This window comes from Lonchura striata, chromosome 7 (genome assembly GCF_050655825.1).
Source record: "Lonchura striata isolate lonStrDom1 chromosome 7, ASM5065582v1, whole genome shotgun sequence".
NCBI classification, from domain to species: Eukaryota; Metazoa; Chordata; class Aves; order Passeriformes; family Estrildidae; genus Lonchura; species Lonchura striata.
In genome coordinates, this window is record NC_140709.1 from 17,382,748 (window position 1) to 17,403,244 (window position 20,497).

General features: G+C 34.7%; 1 protein-coding gene across 5 annotated transcripts in view; it reads right to left on the minus strand.

The window, feature by feature from the left end:
* The window catches only part of KCNH7 (potassium voltage-gated channel subfamily H member 7), a 211,418-nt gene that overhangs the window by 83,627 nt on the left and 107,294 nt on the right, over positions 1–20,497 (minus strand). For all 5 annotated transcript variants that reach the window (XM_085584311.1, XM_085584310.1, XM_085584308.1 and 2 more), the window contains exon 3: positions 2,956–3,111. In XM_085584311.1, the coding sequence (XP_085440437.1) occupies positions 2,956–3,111 (156 nt within the window). The remainder of the gene's footprint in view (positions 1–2,955; positions 3,112–20,497) is intronic.

The following is a 20,497-nucleotide window of genomic DNA, read 5'->3' on the forward strand; positions in this document are numbered from 1 at the left end:
ATTTCTGTCATGAGGAGCCCTATGGTAAGTGGTAATATTCAAAACTGTTGGCTGCAGCTTGCAGAATAGATGCTTTTAGAAAAAAGGAAAGGCTTTTCAAAGTTACACTTGATAAATTTGATCAACTATTGATAAATCCATTAGAGGAAGGATGAGAGTATGAGAAGTTATCTTCTTTTCCAGGGACAGGAAAATAGTTGCAATCTATTTACTTCCTAATAACTTTAATAACTTTTACTTCTCTCCTGCAGCATGACTCAGTCTTTTTTTTTTTTGTTGTTGTTTTTTTTTTTTTTTTTTTTTTTTTCCTCATTTTGAAAAGGTATTCTAATATGAGAAAACTCAATCTAAGGAACTCTGGAAAGAAATATTATCTGTGTGCTTCTGGGTAGTAGATGTTAATGTAATCTGAAATATTTTGTCTTTTATCATTAGCTGTTGCTTTTCCTGGTTGTTTGTCAGAGATGTATTGCACTTGTTAAGTGTTTGGTTCCTTCTCTATTTTTATTCTCTGAACTGGTTGCTGCATTCAAAGGGATTTTGATGCTTTTTTTCCCTGAACCAGTACCTATTGCTGTCCATTTTGTGTGTGATCCAGTGAAAAGAGATCACCTGGATTACCTGTTCTAAATAGAGTATGATGATGAAAAAACTATGCCCTGGAGAATCTGCTGTGTACCTTTCTTATGCTGGGAACATGACTTAAAAGAATATGTTTTCACTGGTAAACAATCCACCTTTTTTGACTTTTTTTCTAGCTTATTGGTCTCATTGCCTTTTCTGTATTTCAAGGCCTTTTTCTCTTATAGTTTAAAACCACCATTGAACTGTACACAATATCTTGCAGTTATTTCTGGATGTTTTGCATAGCTTGGCCTCTTTTTGCCAAGAGGAATTTTTGGCTATGTAGCATATTTTGTATCACCATCCATCCCATCCGGCCCACATAACAGTCTGCTCTGAAACCATAAGCAACTCGGTAGAAGACGGAGCAGCCGTGTGCCTGCTCTACTTTCTGCCAGTTTCTGGCATCTGGCTGTACCCACTAGCAGGAAAATGGTTCAAGTCACCTTTCCTTGCTTCCTTTTGCACCTTGGTCTCTCTCTGAGCAAGGTCAGTTATGTACTGAGCTTGGAGGCCCACTTATTAATTTTTCAAGAACTCTCAGCAAGGAAATCCCCTGTGTATGTCAGGTGTAAATACCATAAAACAAGAAAAGGATGTTTTGACAAAGTGGGGGTATTTTTTGCAGATTTTCTCTTTAGTGGCTTTTCACTTTAAAGTGCGGCAAGTGATAACACTTGAAAGTGTACAGTGATGTGTCACAGATATGAGAACAAAATGTTCTTTTTCAAGACATGAAGATCTGTTTTTTTCTACCCAATTGGTATTTTACTTTCTATTTTGTCCATAAAACCACAGTAAGCATGGACAAACTGAACAATTTTATCTGTTATAAAATTGCTTTTTAGATGGAGGAAGTAAGATGTTTCAAACTCACAAAACCATGCTATACTAAATTAAAACCAAAATATGGGTAGCGTTTACCTGATGTACTTATTATAATTTTTTTCTGATGCAATTAAAAAATTTTTCCGATATCCCTTAATAGGATTTTAACTGGATCATTAGCAGAAAAAAAGTGTTTTCTCGGTATCTCAAAAAAATCTCAACAAAAGCTGCTGTATTGGTTATTAAAAAACCCCAAACCCAAGAATTAGGTTCTGCTTTCTCTGCAAGGATTGTTTATGCAAAACAGAATAAGAAAAGCAAGCATAAAAGCATAAATTTAAAAAGATTTTAAATATGTACTGTAAAGATTATTACAAAGGCTTTTTAAAAAATGTGATATTTAGTTAAATATAATTGGATATTTGGAATAATTATTTGCAGACTGCAAGTTTTCAATAATGGAAATTTCCTTTGCCACAATCTTATACACCCTGTCATTGTAGGGCTCGACAGACCAGGTGCTGTGTAGTGTTTGCATCAAGAAAGTTCTCTCCTTGTGATGATTGTAGCAGTCTTTTTTCCTAACTAGAGAAAACTGAAGTGTTGATTTAAGAATTTGAATACTTATGTTCCTTTATTGTACTAATGCTAAAGATTATCTCACTGTGCAAAGGTATTTCTCAAGTGTTAATGCTTACTGTTAGAGCATGCTGTGCTTTACTAAGAGCTTGTACAAATGGGATGTGTTCTGGGAAATCTTGTAGTAAGAGTAGATTACATGAGTGGCGACGTAAAGCAGAAGGATTGTGTGCTGTTGCTGCACACAGTGAAGGTCAGCAAAAGAGCACATGTTCTGCAGATAGTGGGACAGAAAACTACACAGTGCAATTGTATAAGAAGTGGACATTTGTGTTGAGTTTTCTAATTCTGACAATACTTATGTTCCAGAGTGGAATGAAAGCAAAAGCATTTCCTGAACATTCACTCATGCACCCCCCCATCCTTCAAGTCAATCTAAATACTTCAGTTTGATAAAATCAGGGTATTTAATTATGTTTTAACTGATTTTTTTATGTTATAGTCTAATTTAATCACATTTCACCAACTATTAATCAAAATACACCAATTATTTTTTATAAAATAGAAATATTCAATTTCAAATAGGCTAAGATGAAATATTTTGGCTATATGACAATGCTTTTTTAAAGTTTTCCATTTGTAATTGATTTTTGTCAAGGATAATGCACTTCTGTGAAAGATTTAAATTTTTATGATGTTATATATCCTACTACTATTTACAAGATCTAGGCTGTTACTACTACCAAAGATCTGACAGATTATTTTACCAACATCTTGCAGTAGGTTTGCTACATTTAGCTTCTTATGATTTCAGATTATTGAGTCAATCAATGCGATTGCATCCTTTGCTAACCTTATTGCCCATGTTGATTACTTTGCCAGATAAAATAGAAGTAAGAAAGAAAATTTCATTGAGTAACTTACGATTTACAAGTTTAGATGGTAATATTGGCTTGCACTTCTCAGGAGATGCCACATTCTCTTCATCTGTTACATACTCAAAATTAATAATAAACATCATTGCTACTCCCTCTTGATTTTTCACTGGAATTATATGGGTGTTGCAAATGAAGGTAGATCCTGCAGATGGATTAAAAAAAAGAAGGAAAAATATAAATGGAAGGAAACATTTTTTTTTTTCATTTCAGTAAGTCTAGTTATGCCAACAGACAGTGAAGAATATTATTTTAAATCAATAATTGATTTCAAATAAATGTATTCTTTAATTTAAACAATTAAGTAATGTTTTCATAGAAAGAAATACCACTGTTCATAATTTCTTGGAATCTTACCATTACCAAGAGGTGTCTCCTTTGAAATGTCAATTTTACTTTTTGGTTTTTTTATTCACTGGACCTGTAATATGGAGACATGTAACACCAAAAGTAGAAATGTGAACACTGTTCCAACCACAGTCCTTGCAGAGAAAGCAGAACCTAATTCTTCTAAATGTTGAGCATTCTTCAAGCATTTGGTTCTATTACACAGGATGAGTCATGCATTAAGTATTTATGGGTGTAAATATACCACTATTCTTATTTTAGCTCTCAGTCTTTTGGGACTTTGGGGAAATGTTTAGGTTTGTGTTAAATATTTTATTTGTTATTTGTTTTATACTTCATCACAAAAATCATCTAAATTGTGCTAAAAATTTTCAATAATTTTCTGAAGGGTTTGACTTAAGTGTTATATACAATTTTAAGTATGAATTTAAAAATACCCCAGCTTTCACATACTCAGCCTATACTAAAAGTAACAGAGAGTGTAAACTTTCAATACCTCTGGTGGCCAGAATGTTCTTGTTTAAAAACCTAATTAGAGATTTAAGGAGTTCTTTGTGTTAATTCTCCCACTCTGGCTTTAGAAGTTTCAGTTGACAAGGTCATTAGTTTTGATTTAATTCTTTCTATTAATGTTACAGAACACAGTGGTTCCAAAAATAATGTGATTGCTGAAAGCAATAATATGCTAAAAATTTCGTGCAGACACATCTGTGAGACGGGGTCTTTCCATGATAATGAGGGACTTGTTTAATGTACATCATCTGCAGTTTAGGCACTCAAAAGCAGTAATCACTGAAACTTGACAGCATATGCAGTTTGACAAAATCAGATCTTGATCTAGATTGTACAGGAATATTTTTTGTATGTTTGTTTCCATTGAGGAGAGAGATAGTACAAGTTATATCTTTTCAACCAAGACCAGATTGTGGCCTCTAATATTTAATGTAGTACTTGCTATAATGTGGCATATATATGGCAATTCGAGTTATGTATAAAATTGACATGCTGGCCTTTCAAATTTTGCAGCTGTAAGTTCCATCCATTTAATAAAACAGTTAAGCTGTGGCACTTGCCACAGTTTCCATGGTTACAAGCTCAATGTCTTTAGTAAACAAAAAATAAGCAATTTAAGACTGTTCCATTAGAGCTAAAAATAGAAGTGCTGCAGGCTGACCATTGCAACATAGACTGGTTAAACAGACGGGCTGGAGAGAATTTAGAATAATCTTTGTGGTTTTAGTTAACAAATAAAATACATACTGAGTTCAAAAAGTCAAAATTATATTTATTGATTTGCTTGGAAAGAAATTATATGGATGGTTTTGACAAGATTTATAGGTTGAGCAGGTATCCCCCAATATCTGGAAGTAGGACTCGGCTGAGGCATGCATGACTTTGAATAACACTGAACTTCAGTGGATCAAATATTTACCAGTATTTGCAAAGGAGGATGATGAGGATGCTTTTTTGAAAAGTTTCTGCTTTTGAAGGCAAGGGTGTTCCAGCTTTTGAAATGCTTCCCACAGTGCCATAAGTAATGACACTATTTCCCATTTGTGTAGAACATTCCGCCCTCAAGAATTTACAAACCTCATTTGTACTGGAGCTAGGGATTTGCATCTCTGGGGAGATGCAGGAGTTGTTTAACAGTCCACAGCTTAAGGACATGGCAAAAAGAGCAGAAGATTGAAAATTTAAGCTCTTTATAGACATATTTCAGGAACAAAAAGTAGGAAAGGTTCATGTGTGGCTTAATTTAGCATGGTTCCTTTAAAGACCAAATGCACCACAAACTAGACAATTCTACTGTAGTTCATTAGTCTGAATTTTTCCAAGAAAACCAGGCTTTTTAAGAGGAAAGGAATATTTACTTTTTTTGTGTGACTGAAAGTGGAATGCTGCAAGTTAACTGAAGTATAATGACAGTCGCAGTCTCTTTTGACATTGTTAGTGTTTGTCTTAGTACAGACACTGCTATCTGCTATGCACTTCATGGTATCTAGCTCTATTGAAGGGACAATAAAGAAATATATAATTCTAAATAACAAGGAATAGTCTAGTATAATTTAGAAAGAAGAGCTACAAAGACATAACATAAGCAAATTAAAAAAGAAATACAAAGAAGTATCATTGGTAAATTCAAAAGATAAGTTTTGAGTTGTTAGAGTTTATAGTAATAAAGAGATAATAATAAGAAGCTTGTTTACAAACAGTCTTATTCAGTATTTGCACTCTGGCATCCCACTGCTCTACATTGCACGCAGCATGTTTTTCCTGTTTTGTGTCTATGCTGAATATTTCAAAAGTAAGACATGATTCTGATGAGCAATAAAAATGGTAATGTAGTTTTTGGAATTTGCATTTCTTATCTAACAGCACCGGGCAAGTGGATGATTTAATGAGAACAACTAACAAAATAATACTTTTATAATTAATAAATTCAATATCCAGCAATATATCTGAATTTTCTCATTACTACTGAGTAGTATATCATGAAATAGACCTGTTTTGCTCTCTTGTTATCATCATTTGAGATGATAGAAGACAAGTTGGACATTTTCTTGTCGACTTGTATTCCATGGTTATAGGAACTTGTTTTCTTTTATTTAAGACATTGTTAAGCCCACTGTTTCATCTAGTTAAATTAGTGGAAAAATATCCATATGGGAAGAACAAATTTCACTCCCCTATTTTCTGTGTGGATATGATGTATGATTCCATGGTTATTTATTATGCATTAAATAGTATGATTTCACAAGACCACACAGCCTTGTGTGAAACAAGTAACTGCTAAAATACATACACATATTAAAATAAATAGTTAAGAAATAACAACTAGGTATAGTAGGGTTATATAAGGATCTATTGCACCATTTGAGCAATTAGGATGAAGGAAAACCTATTTAACTATCTGTCTGCATAGTGTTTAAAGCTGACTTGCTTCAAAGGTCAGTACAAGGCAGGCACATCAAGCCAATTAATCTGGTTCATAAACATTATTTACTTTTCCAGTGATTCTGTATGGAAGATTTTTGGGCATATTTTTATCAGACTGCATTTTCTAGATGGAACTGCATTCATTTATTAAAACTGTGGCAGTTCCACTTATGAACAATTTCGAGAGGACAATGCAGCTGATACAACAGTGAAGTGATTCAACACTCCAAATTCTCATATGAAAAACTCTGACCAGCAAACTTTGAAAAACGACAAATCCCAAACAACTAATTTGATTCAGCCTTCCTGGGAACAAAATCTTCACAGGCCATTTTATATGCCAAGCTCAAAGGATCCCTGAAAAATGAGGCATTTAGGTAATTGTCCTAATTCTGCAGAATTGCCATGGTTCATACAACAAGAACCTTTCAAAATTCATCATAGTTCTACAAGATGTCTCTGGAACCCTCTTACCCCGAATGGGTTTTACAGTTTCTATCTGCATTTCACCATTTAAAAATTTAGACTCCTGCACACAGTACAAATTTGAGGACAGCCTTCAGAAGACAGACACTGGTTTCAATATATTTTGGAACCAATCTTGTCTTCCTGTGCCAAAGAATTTATGACTTCTCAGATATTTTTTGTTACTAGAATTTCTGTAAACAACTGACTAAGGCTATAGAAAGAAAAATATTGAACATGTCTTCCACACACATGTAGAAATTTCTGGGTAGAGTGACCTTATACCTAAGTTTCCTAGGATTCTGATAATTTTTACTTCTCTGACCTACACGTAGTCCAGTGTAGGTATCTCTACAATCCATAGCCTCTTCTGCTCATTGAAAATTGAAGATAACAAAGAATAAATCAAAACATAACAAAGAAAGAGCCAACAGCTTGCCTACTAGAACAAGACCAGAGACAGTCAAAAAATAGAGGCAGAGATACACTGCATTTCCAGATCTTGACTGTCCTGTTTGCTGTTTTTCAGACAGCTCTGAATTAAACATGTTTGCAGTACCACAATTTTATGGTAATACAGGGACAAGAGAAAGACCCTGGATATTCTTTGCACTTCTATAAAATAATCACTATTTTTATTTTGGAAATAAATACCCTCCACTTCCCTTAGTAGGATTCTCACTTTGTCATCAAAACAAATGCTCAAAATGCCTTCTCTCAGAGGAATAAACTCAAAACTACCAATTATAGTAGAAATGCAATTAAATATATTTAATATTCAATTGTATACTAAGCTTAGTCTTAATTCTATCACCATTTTACTGAAACGGGGCAGAGAAATGTCCACATAGTTTCTGTTTTGTTAGTAATGAAGTGAAATGTTGGTTTCATAGATTCTTTTTGACTAGTTACTGTGAAATTATTAGAGTGTGATCACTATTTTAATGCATAGAAACTTAATATTGCTCTGTTAAGCAAGAGCTGACTTCTGCGAATGCAAAGAATGCTATGTATTCCAAAACATAACCAATCTTATTTTGTTATCCTGTGTCTGTGTTTATAAGCCTTATTTGTCCTTTCACCATAGCATGGCTTATGGGGATTGCCCAATGTTAATAAGAACTTCTCTGGAGAAAAAAAGAATTAATCTGAGGAAGAATTAATGTGGAAGATGAGAAAACCTTTTCTGTCTTTGCCTGTTCATCATGTAATCTTCATCTTTGGGATGAAGAGCCAAAACATGGCTTTCTACTGAATCCTAAACTTCACAAATTCAATATCTTCTTCCTTCCTAATGGCCAAAAATCCCCATCACTTTCTACTTCTTTCAGCGTGGGAATGGGCTTGGAAAGGTGTAGTACTTTACCAGGCAGAACATAAAGGGAATTTAATTAAATTAAATTTATGTGCTGGTCTTGGAAATGGAGATACTGTCCCGCTTTGTGCAGACATTCAGGAAGGTTGAGACAGGGAGCTTTATCCACCATGCTCAGGATGCAAGTAGTAACAAGCCCCTTAGGACCATATGAAATGCAGTTAATGAAAGTCTTGTTCTCTGGCCTAAACTGCTATTTATAATCCACTTTATCATTAAATGCTGGCAGATAAAGGACATAGACATGCTTTTAATATGGAGTGAGGAAGAGTCACAGGAACTGTGTGGTAGAGGAATTGCTTGGAAGGCAAGGTGGGAAGGGGGATACAATATCTGGTGAAATAAAGCTGCTGCTTGCACAGAACTGCTAAGACTTCTACATTCCTGAAATTCCCTAAGAATTGGGAGAATATTCATATTTTATACAGCTTTGTGTGAGATGTAATTCTGGCTTTATTCCCTGTTGTTCCATAGCTATTTTCATCCAAATTTTTTAAAAAAGGGATGGAAATAAGCCAAAACCTTTGTTTTTCCTATGTGTTGTCAAGGTTCTAGTAACAAAATTTTAAAAACTTGTTTTAGAAAACAAATATTGTGAATGGTGCAAAAGAATGGCACCTGAAATTGACTGGTTGTAATTTATTAATTACACCAGTATAACAAAGCATTTGTATTCTTGAAAGGTTACAGACAAAGAAAAAGAAATTGAAAGAAAAACAGTGCCCAGGGAATATTTGCTCTGCTTTGTGTGGTCTTTGTGACTTATCCGTGAAGAAAGTCCTTTCTTTTATGTTTAAAATTCAGAAGCCTATTTACCCCCACTTTGAAGTCCACTCTAAGCAAACACTGTGTTAGGTGATGTTTAGTTGGCATTTAGGGACAATTGCACTGGGGACATGTATTGAATATTCAAGCAAAGCCAGTTTGTCAAATAATGAGGCATGATGTGTATTGTGATGTGGGGTCTCAACATGACCAAATAAAGGACTGAAAATCCAATTCTTTCTGTTTCTATTCAAGCATAAGCCAGGAACAATGCAGTATGTCAGAAGGAATATTTTTTAAAACACTGCGTAGTTTTACGTTCTTTCTAAAATCATGTTAAGAAGTCTATTTCTGTAATGCTGTGTTGAAAAGAGTTATGCAAAATTTCACATGGTTTTATGCTAAAGGGTTCCTTTAGCAGAAAATAACTTTATGAACCTATTTATCTGTTAACTAAAACTAAGATTTATTAACAGATTTTCACAACTTAGTCTTCTTTATACAATACAAATGAGTGGAAGAAGGACTGAATGTGCCCTGAGAATATTTCCCAGCACTTTGTAGAACCATGTCTCTGGAGACAGATACCACATAATTACTTGCTCAACTCAGTAACAACCCCGTGAAAAGAATACTTGACATATACTTCAATTTGTACCTGCAGCTTTTTGCATCTTTGCAATTGGTGTAATTTATTCAGACCTTTGGAGAAATCTGATTTGTAAATATCCTATTTAAATTTCATCAAAAGTTTGGCTTATAGGAAAGAATTACCTTTGGATGTTCCTTTCTTTCCTGCTCTGCATTTGTTATGTAGCTGCACCCTTAAGGAATAGGAGAAAACTTGATGCTTAGACTAAAGATGATTATATCGATGGCCATAAAAAGCATCTATTCTGGGAATCCCAGTTTGCAGTGTAACTGTTCCTGTTGCTACCTTCAATTGGTAGTACTGGTATAATGGTGGTACTGGTGTGTGTGTATATACTGATAATTGGTGGTATTGGTATAATTTTACTTTCTTCTAAAGGTGCTAAGACTGAGACATGAAAAGGGTTTTAATCAAACCAGCATTAAAAATGAATGAAGAAATTAAGGATAACTCAAAGAAACTCTTGATCTCATTTTCACAATTGAATTAGTAGATAACAGTCCCACACTATTAAACTGTGTCTCATAAATTTCCATATGGAACTTTGGGCAATGGGTTATGCAATTCTCTTTAACTTCTACCTGTATCTTCTGAGCTGTGTCTTTATGTTACCATTTTCCAATTCTGTCTGACTGAAAATAAGCCACCATGAGTGGCAAGGATGAGAAACTCACATGCTTCCTATATCTCTGTGATTGCCTATTCTGAAAGACTCAATGCAGAGAACAATTAAAAATAGATAGTAGATTTAAATGTATTATATCCCTTTTCAATTGAATAGCTATGTTTAAGGGGGATGAATAGAAACAAGAAGAATATATTTGGCTGACATTTATTAGGAACCTTACAGTGATTAAATGAGACCTACTTTCTTTGACATTTTACTCCACCCTCCTTAGCAAATATTCTGTCACTAAAGTGTTGCTGATATTAAGATTTGATTTATAAGACCACTTAAGTTTTGTAAGGTATTAACTTACACAGCTAAAGGTGAGGGAAGAATTTTTAAAGTAACAAGCAAAGAAAAAAATTGCCCTCTGGAATCTGTGGACATGTTCATTACTGGACTGGCAAATATGAATATCTCATTTGCTCTTTTTTTAATCCTTGTAATATAATTAAATTGGCAGAGAAATGCTGTTCAAATGCTCATTCCAGCATTTCTTAGGATACTGTATTGCTAAAATTATTGCTAACATCCTAATTATAATATCTACACCTACGCTAATGAGCTATGGTGATTAATTGAAATGCTGAAAACATTTTGTATGGGTGGAAAATTTCCTGCTTTGTTGTTTAAGCATCTATAAACATGTACAGAAGATACAGAGCAGTTAAATATTTGGCAAGGAAAGAAAAATGAAATTAAGTGAAAAATAAACAAGCAGTGACATATTCATAAAGAAAAGAACAATAAAAAAAAACATAGAGTGAAAAATGTTGAAAACTGTACATGGAGGGTTAAAGATTTAGGTTCCAGGCTGCCTGTAGAATAATTCTACTGGCACCACAGCTGGGCCAGGAATTGCAAGACAGGCTTTCTTCTTGACTCTGCTCACCTTAAAACTACATTTGAATTTCATCAGAGGGCTTTTGTCAAGAGCACAGACTGGTCAGGAGGCCTGGTTCTGACAGTCTTGAACACTCAAGCTGATGTTTCTCAGAGGTACACTCATGTACATACATAGTGGGGGGAAAGCTGGATCTGAAATTGTTTTCTGGATAAGTTCTCATTGCTGTCAGTTTGGAAAGATGCTATGCTCAAGCATGAGGTGTTACCTGGAATTGTTCAGGCCCCAAACTTAGTCTCAAATCTCTACCATGTATGTAGCAAATAGTGTTACTTTTGAAAAGCAATGTCTCTTGACTTGATAAAGGGGATATTTCTGCCTCTGCATATGCAGTTGAACATTTTCAACTGGGCCCAGATCCTTGTACCTATGCAAGGTTCCTGAGTGCATTGCACACTGTATTGCCTGATGCTAAGTCAGACATGGAAGGTCAGGGCAGATTGCACAAAGGGGTACATCTATAAAAAGAACTTAATCGGTAAGCCTGTTAACCCTTTGCAAATCAATTGTCAAATAACCGAGGAAGATTTTTCATTCTTTTGTGTTGTATATGGTGCAGACTATGTGAAAGTAGCAAATCCAATGCTTCTTGTCTTATTTGCTTAGTATAAATACTTCTTTGGCAGACACTTGCAGTATAGTTATAGTGAATGCCAGATATACTACACTTGATGAATTTCATAACTGTAGATTTTAACAGGGAAACATTGTAAACAACAGTTCTATTTCAGAAAGAAAGAAACTGAAATATTTCACTGAAAAATTTTAAAAATTAATTATTTATTCTTTTTAAAGGACAATATTAAAAAGATATTTTCCCATTAGAGAATTTTTTTTCAATGTGCATTTTACTGGAAATATATTAAGAAGTAATTTTCAGGATTAACTGCGAATAGTAAATCCCGTTTGCTCAACTGTGTGATACATTTGAACTGAGGTCATTTTAAAATAAGAGATTTTTTTTTAGATACTGCAATGTGGATATGCTTGACTAGAGTTTTCTGTCTATTAACAAAAGGGAACTCAGAATGTAATATCTTAAAACATAAAGCATCCCAATGTGGGACAGTAATAAAAAATTACTGAAGTCCAATGTCACTGGACTTTGGTCAATACAACCCAAGAAGGGTCAGTGATGAAAGATTAGATTCATTTCTAAAATTGAAGAGGTGGGTGAAAAAAATATAATAACTTGGCTCAAATAACAGAAATGCAGCACTATGTTTTTAGTGGTACCAACAGGCATTTTTATTAGTTTAAGCAATTTTCAATTATTTTTCAGTCTTTGTCAAGACAGAGAATTTTATTTAGGGAAACTCATAGTATGAATTGCATTAATTCAACAGAATTATGTGCAATTAAAATAGCTTTAAAAACAACTGGATTTCATTATGAAAATGCTTTGAATTTTTTAAATTTACTTTTTCAGTAAGCTTATTTCAATCATTGCACCAAACAAATACCAAGGGTATAGCTCAAGGTGAAAAATATTGTTAGAACACATTTTCTCTCACATTTTTTAACAGAAAAATAAAGAATTGTAGAATCCCAATGCCTGTTTAAATACATTTTGTGATAATTCAAATTTAAATATAAAGATAAATCTTTGCAAAAACAATGAGGTGAGAAATAATGGCTCTAATATCTTATTTTTAGTTAGCTGGCCAAGAGTTAGCAAATATTTAATTACATGTGCTAAAATTAAAGATTACTTTTTTCTTTACTTTTCCTCCTCAATTTTTCTCTATTTCCACCTCTCTAGTTCTTTTTTTTTCCTCCTAGATATTCTTTTCTAAACCCTCATTAAAAGCTATGCACCTCTGGGCATTCAACTGAGAAATGTCTTATTATGTTCATGAGAAAAGGGATCTCAGGTTTGTTGAATATTGCCCATCTTGCAGAAAATGTGCAGACTAAGATTTTTTTTGTTAAAGTAACCTCATTTATTTTCCCAAATTAAACTACATAAACTATTTTAAGAACTAACAGAATAACCTTGTAAAGAATAATGGAACAGAAAAAAACCAAACAAAACCAACACCAAACCACAAAACGAAACTCACAAAACACCTCCAGAACTTCATTTTGTAATTTGCTTCATTTATTCAAGGTACTGGTCCAGATACAATATGAAGTAAAAGAGTGATCCAGATTCTGTCCTCACTGACACTGCCATTTCAGGGAGAGTATGGGTTTTTTGTGATACAGTTATTAAAATATATCAGAAAGAAGTCATTAAATGGCCATAAAGTATGAAGGGTGATACATAAAAACGGATCAACAATAGATCCCCTGAGGCAAAAGGGAAATGCTGTCATTCCTGCAAATTTTCACAAGTGCAATGTACATTCAGTTCCATTGGTGAAGTGGAAGGAGTACCATTTTCTAAATATGGGTGCTTTTCTTATTGGAAAATCATACATATGGAAACATATGTTTCCTGATATTTTCTAAGATAATTGATCATGTGTAGCTTGAAATACACAACCCCAAGCTTGTAAAAAAAAAAAAAAAACAGTCATCATATACAGGGCTAGATTGTGTGCTTTACTGTAATCCAGAAAAATGTACCTAAAGGGGAGGAATGGCCAGACACAAAATGAGGGATTCTTGTTGCATACAGTAGCTTTTATAAGGACTTGATAACAGGGACAATGACGTAGAAACCCTCTTCAGTGGGAAAGTAAACTGTGAAAGCTGGTGGAAGTAGTCAAGCTACTTGGATCATAAAACAAATAGAAGTAACCTCCCAGGACAAAAAAAAGTAGTGGTATTTGGGAGTTATTTCCAACACAAAATCATGGGATTTTGAATGTATATTAATAAATATGGTGGGAGGTTTATGTACAGAAGGTTTGTCAAACACACCAGTAAAATATTAAACTTCTGATAAAAAGAAAAAGAATCTGTTTCCTGGTGCAAAATTTCCAAGCCAAACATAATACATTTTTAATTCAAGTTCTCATTAGAACTGATAAATATGAATAACTAACTGGACTAGAAATTCATGGCTGCCTGAGGGGTGGTTTTCATGACCTGATTGCAATTACTTTAGACAAACAAAGAACAATCTCAAGCAGCAAAATAGTGGTCCTTTTAAATGGGTAGTTTTCTATGGTTGAGAAAAATGCAAGCAGAAATAATTGGGAGGACAAATCAGACAAATACATGAATGAAAATTTGTAATTCTTAATGAGAATGTTAAATAGCTAAAGAGTAGCAATTCAAAGGTGCTGAAGATCTTAGTAAGTTCATCTGCACTGAGTGGAAAAGTAAGGGTAACAAATAGGGATTAAATGCTATGTAGTGAATGGAGAATAGAGGAAGTAAATATACATCTTTGGAAACTGAGAGGTATGGAAACTGAGGTCCACATCAAGTGGACGGAGGAATGTGACAACTAAGGTGGCAAATGAGGGTAAGTGAATACTTTCATTAGTGAAAACAAGAAGCAAAAAAATAACTCCAGCAATAGGAGGAAATTCTTTACTGTGAGTGTGCTGAGGTTCTGTAACAGGTTGCCCAGAGAAGCTGTGGATGCCCCATCCCTGGGGTGTTCAAGGCCAGGCTGGATGGGGCTCTGAGTACGCTGTTCTAGTGGAAGGTGCCCTTGCCCATGTCAGGGGGATTGGAAAGAGAGGCTCTTTAAGGTCCTTTCCAACCTGAGACTTTCTGGATCTATGATTGTGCCAACATCCATAAAAGGGATACAGTGGCAATGAAATTACTGTATGGTAGTGAGACTGACATCAGTTGTAAGCAAAATAAGGAAACCTGTGATGTTAGATGAATTTAATAAAGAATACTTGACAGGAAGGTAATTAATATCACTCAGTGTGGTAATACAGACATTATTAATGGACAAGAAATCTCATTTATATTTATATTCTTTGTATAAAAACCCCAACCAAGTAGTCATTATAGACATATGCATTTGTAAGGTAGTACTGATTTTTATGCAATATTCTAATAAAGTAATAGAACTAGAATTGTAAAAAAGCTCATTACATGGTTTACAAATTGTCTGAGAGCTTCTGAATAGTCATTAAAGGAGAATGACAATTCAGTGCCAGTTTCTAATGAAAGTCCACAGAAATGACCATGCTAGCATTAATTTGCTTTGAAAAGATGTGAAGAAAATATAAAATCCTTCTATGAAATGCATGGATGCTTCATAAACCAGATGTGAAGTGGCTAATGATGTGCTAATGAGTCAAAATAGAAGCACTTAAATTATTCTATATGTGGGACATAAAATGCAAAAAAAAAATGCATTATGAAATGGTAGATTTAGTCAGACAGTTAAAGAACCAGGGCATGTAGGTTGAAATGAAAAAAAAAGATAGCTATAGCTTGGAATGTACTGTCTCACAAAGAAATAAGAGGATAATATGTAAGAATGGTGCACAGAGCCTGAATAAAGAAATAGAATAAGAAGTCAACCTTTCTCTATATATGACACTTAGGGGACTAAAAATGGATTGGTGCATACATTTTTTGGCATCTGAATTCTTAAAGTCCATTGAAAAATGGAAGGGGGCATAAAAATGACCAGAGGAATAGCATTCTTCAGAATGGTGCTGCTGACATCTTTAAGATGTCAATCTTTGTTGTTTAGCGAAAAGTGGTTTGAGAAGTGACTTGCATTACAATCAGTAACTTCATGTCAGGAGTGCTGAATCCTAAAGAGCTGTTGAATCTAGCAGAAAGAATCAGAATGTCTGGAAGTTAAAGCAGATAATTCAAGCTGTATCCTCTGGATACAGAGGATCAGAGGAAGCAGTGGTTATCTCTGCGTTTTTAAATCAAGACGGGAAGAAACAGACATATTCTTTTAATTCAACAAAACCACCTATGTAATATTCATCTTCAAAAAGTTCTAATGTTTCTTCTCAATATCTCATTTTAATCAAGGAGGAATTCAGTGCTTCTTTCCTCTGAATACACAGTGCTTCATAAACCAAGATGTTGCCTCTGTGTCCTTCCTCTACTTGGGATTAAAATTTCACGTGCTTTCCTTAGTCAAATGGTAAAATTTCAAAATCTGTTCATGATTTTGTCAGATTTCAATGTCTGATCTTAGTAAGAGGTGGGATTCAAGTGGAAGCAAGGCCAAGAGACATGGGAAGAATACAGAGAGGGTACTTGCCACTGTAGAGAGACATTTTGTGTGGTCAAAGCTTAACTGGAGTTGATGATCTTGATGGGTCCCTTCCTATGCAGCATATTGTATGATTCAGTGATTCCATGAGATCCCATTTGAGCATGTTTTGGCACATCCTTTTGTAATTGTGGTGTAGCACTGGATTAAATTCACAAAGAATGATTCCTAATCTCTTCCTCTATCCTGCTGATGGACATAGCAGCAGATGGCTGTGGATGCACATGCCTGTTTTTCACTCAGATGCATCAGCAGTGCTAAGTCAGTACATGTCAGGGCAATGTGTGTAGAGGTGCTGTGCCTCTGTATTCCTCATTCTCTCCTCATCAACAAAGGGCAGTGGTTCCCAACACTGACCCTCCCAATAATGGTTGCTGGAGAATGTGTTTGACCGTTTGTGATTCATTGCTCAAATAACAGTTTCCTGTCTCCTTTAGGAAAAAGGCACAGGACAGATGGTGATGCAGGATGAAAGCACTGCCAGTGCAAATTCATTATCATTAACTACATCTTCCCACAAATAATACATATTTATCTTTCAAAATGAAACCTCCCTTATGAAATGTTAAAACTTTCCTTTGCAATAATTCTTTTAGAATAAAAGCTCTTTTTATCTACTAACAACTCCACTTGATTAACTAAGAGCATAACTGTTCCTGGACATGGCAGAGGAATTTATTCTTTATTTTTGAAAGTAAATCCAGCTTAACATCCCCTAACCTTCACAGAAAGCTCATGTTCTTAGGCTGGAATCATGCCCTTAGTATCCATACTTGATGGCTTCACATGATGTCCTGACTACCCATATGTATGTCCATCTGTTAGGCTGGCATGCTGCCCTCCCACAAGTTGCTGGACTTCGGCCCTAGGACACGGCTGAGGACTCAATGCTTACTTAAATACTTATGTGATTTCCTGCCTGTGGGGGTGTGTGCGTGCTCTGTGTGTGTGTGTGTGTTTGTCTGTGTCTGTGTGTGCGCACACACTGTAACCCTTCTGCTTCTAATGGACAGGAAGGAAGGTATTTGCCTAATTTGCTTTGGGCAAAACAGACTAAATGTAACCCGGAAGAACTTTAGATAGGGGTGTTTTTGATAGAAAAATAGTAGGCAATTTCCAAGTTGGGTATGTAAATCTAAATAGTTTACTAGCAAAGCATTACTTTTCCTTAGGAAGAAATGCAAATCCTACAGAGGGAAAAAAAAGTCAGTGGTAAACAGTAATTTTGAGAAGGACCATTAATGGACATAAGAATGAAGTTTTCATGTGCTAAACACTAAATGGAGGTGGTTTCAGAAAGGTATCCATCTTGAAAGGGCCAGACTTCTGAAAGTCTTCATACAGTGTTTCACCTTGCTTATCCTGACTTTATGTTTCCAGCTTTGTTTTTCAAGTTGAAAAATTGTGCTTTTCTTATCAACTGCTTCTGGGTGGCATCTAGTTTGCAGCACACATCCAGGCTCAATCCACATATGAAAAATGTGCAGTTCCAAAGTCCTGTCTCTGCAAACCCTGCAGCTATTGACTCAGGCTCTCCTCCAGGAGGTGTTCTTCCTGCTGTTTTTCCTTTCTCTCACATATGCATGCTTCCTAAGAGAGCCTATTAGGCTGCAGAACCCTTAGTATCTCGTGTCAAATTTACTACACAGCATACACAGTTTTGACTTCTGTTTTACTACTGGGACAACAGAAGAAAGGAAAAATGTAGATGGAATAGAGAATTTTCTGCGGCAAAACACTTAAAACCCAAATTAATATTTTTGCAAATGAATACAATTTTTCCTGAAATATATTTTCTAACATTTCCTGGAAGATGAAACTTTGGTTTCTGCTGACAGAAAGACTGTGCTCTGCCTCATATACTCTTGTGGGAGACTATGGCACATTTACCCCACTTAAGAACATTTTTGTAGGAAAAAGAATGAATAAGACTCAGAGTTTAAGGTCTTTTGTTTGTCATCTTGACTTTCAGTTTCCTGTAACAGTCCATCAGCCTTCCTCGGACATATCTTTCAAATGTCTTACAGTAACTTGCTTAAGACATAACATGCTTAAGGTACGGCGCAAATGGAGCTCATAATACTAAATGATGATTCACAGCCACAGCCCACTTTCTGCCTGTTCCATGTGCTGGCTCTTAAGACAACTTCAATAGTTTGTATAGGTATCTGTATGAGAAATGAATTCTGCTTATGTTCTTTTATTTGTGGGCTAAATTGTAATGAAATCCTGGCTAATAATAAAGAACAAAAAAGGTTGATGCTAAGTCATAATGTATCCAGCCTTGAAAATATCCTTTCAGCAGAAACCTGTCAAATATAAGTCAAAGCATATTTATCTCATAATAATCTATTTGTTGAATTTAAACCTCGTTGATTTGGAAGTTTAATAGGTCTAGACATTGGTTGTCTTTCAGCTTGGTAAAGTGATGACCCTTAGCAACTGAGCTATACTTACTAGTATTTTCCAAGCATCTCCACTTTAGATTTCTGCTTCTATTGAACTTCATAAAAAGTAGGGATGTGTGACTTACGTGTAACTACTTAACTCATGTGAATTGGTGTCTGGCAATTCTAAGGACTTCAGTGTTTTACCTGTATGGTACCATTGAATTTAGACATATTGAAAATCTGCACAGCACACACACTATACACAAAGCACTGTAACCAAAGGTCAAGGTCATCTGATGCCTTTTATTGTGTAACTGTCCTATTTGCAGCTGCATTGTTCATCTTGAATTTTTAGATTCTCTTATTTCTTCCAAAGCTCTAACTTTTTGGGAGTGCTGCATAGAGTCAGTAAGTTATTCACCCATAATAAGACAAGAGGGCATTTATAATGCAGAACTGGAAACAAAACTTAACTTCAGGTATTCTGAATTATCTTCTACAGGTTATAGATCTATCTCAGGGAAACTGGTCCTAAAAGGCAATCGTTAAATACTCTAGATAAATTATTGAATAATTTATTCATGATATGCAAGACTGAACAGTTGAAAAAAAAACAAAACAGTAAAATAATAATAAGAAACATGAGTGCAAAAAATAACAGTCAAAACTTCACGCTGTAGCTTCATCATAACATTAAAGTTAGGTAGATGAACTCCAGATTTATGTTCTTAAATGCTTGAGATTACATTATTTTTTTAAGATTTAATGAGTTGTGCAGATTTTATGTGCTGATTGAGTGACCTTTACCAAAGAAATTAAAATGTGTAAATTACATTCTATTAATGTAATTTCTGCCAATTTTTAAATGTTCTATTTATTTTAAGGTAATAATCTTAAAATATACACAATATGTATTTTTCTGTGGGCTGAATTACAGTCTATTGTAAGCTCATCCTTTTCAAATTGCAGTAGATAAATCTGTGGTAATCTCCTTTGCAAGTATGCCATAGAACATGTTATAAATACCACAAGAAGGGCAAAATTTACTGTGCAATAAAGGTCAAAGTGATAAAACCAATAAAGGGTAATATGAAGCCCATTGGCTGTGATTCAGCTGGACACTTAAACAGATGACAATTTTTTAGCTTGTGAGAAGTCCCACTGACTTAAGTGTCCTGCTGAATATATCAGCAATTTGGACTTTGTGTAGCACATTGTTTATATTATTTATTATTCCAGCTAAAATCTTAGCTTTGTGCAAATATCTGAAACGACAGTGGCAGAACTGAAGTATTTACTAAGCCCCTTGTGAATATGAGAAATTAATGAAAATATAAAAAATGTTTAGGAAAAAAAAAATCCATTCATATAAACATGTAATTTGAAGTCAAATTTGTATTCCTGACTTGGATTTTTTCTACTTTTGAAAAACTTTAGTTAGGAGTTTTCTCCTCATATTTCATTTATACTTTCATCAGTCACTGACTTCAAGGTGGGTGAAGCCCTCGCTGTTTTCAGTGCAGCACCGCAGCCCGGTGAGGCTCAGTCTCTGAGTCAGGATCGTGGCCATACCTCCCCGAATGCCTTTGTGCCCCGCTGATCAGCAGAGCATCTGCACTTTAGCATACAACTCCATGTGCTTACTCCTGTCGCTTTGCTTCTCTTTACAACTCCTTCCATATGTCCTATAAATCTGGATAGAAGGAAAACTTTAGGGATCTCTTAACTCAGAAGTAAGTCATGCTTTGTGCCCTAGGGCAAAGTGATATCAAATCAAGTTTACTGGTGTGTATGCAGCAGAAAATTTAATGGAGTTCAAGGTTTTTTGAAATCAATTTCAGTATCCAAATTATGAACTTGATTTTCT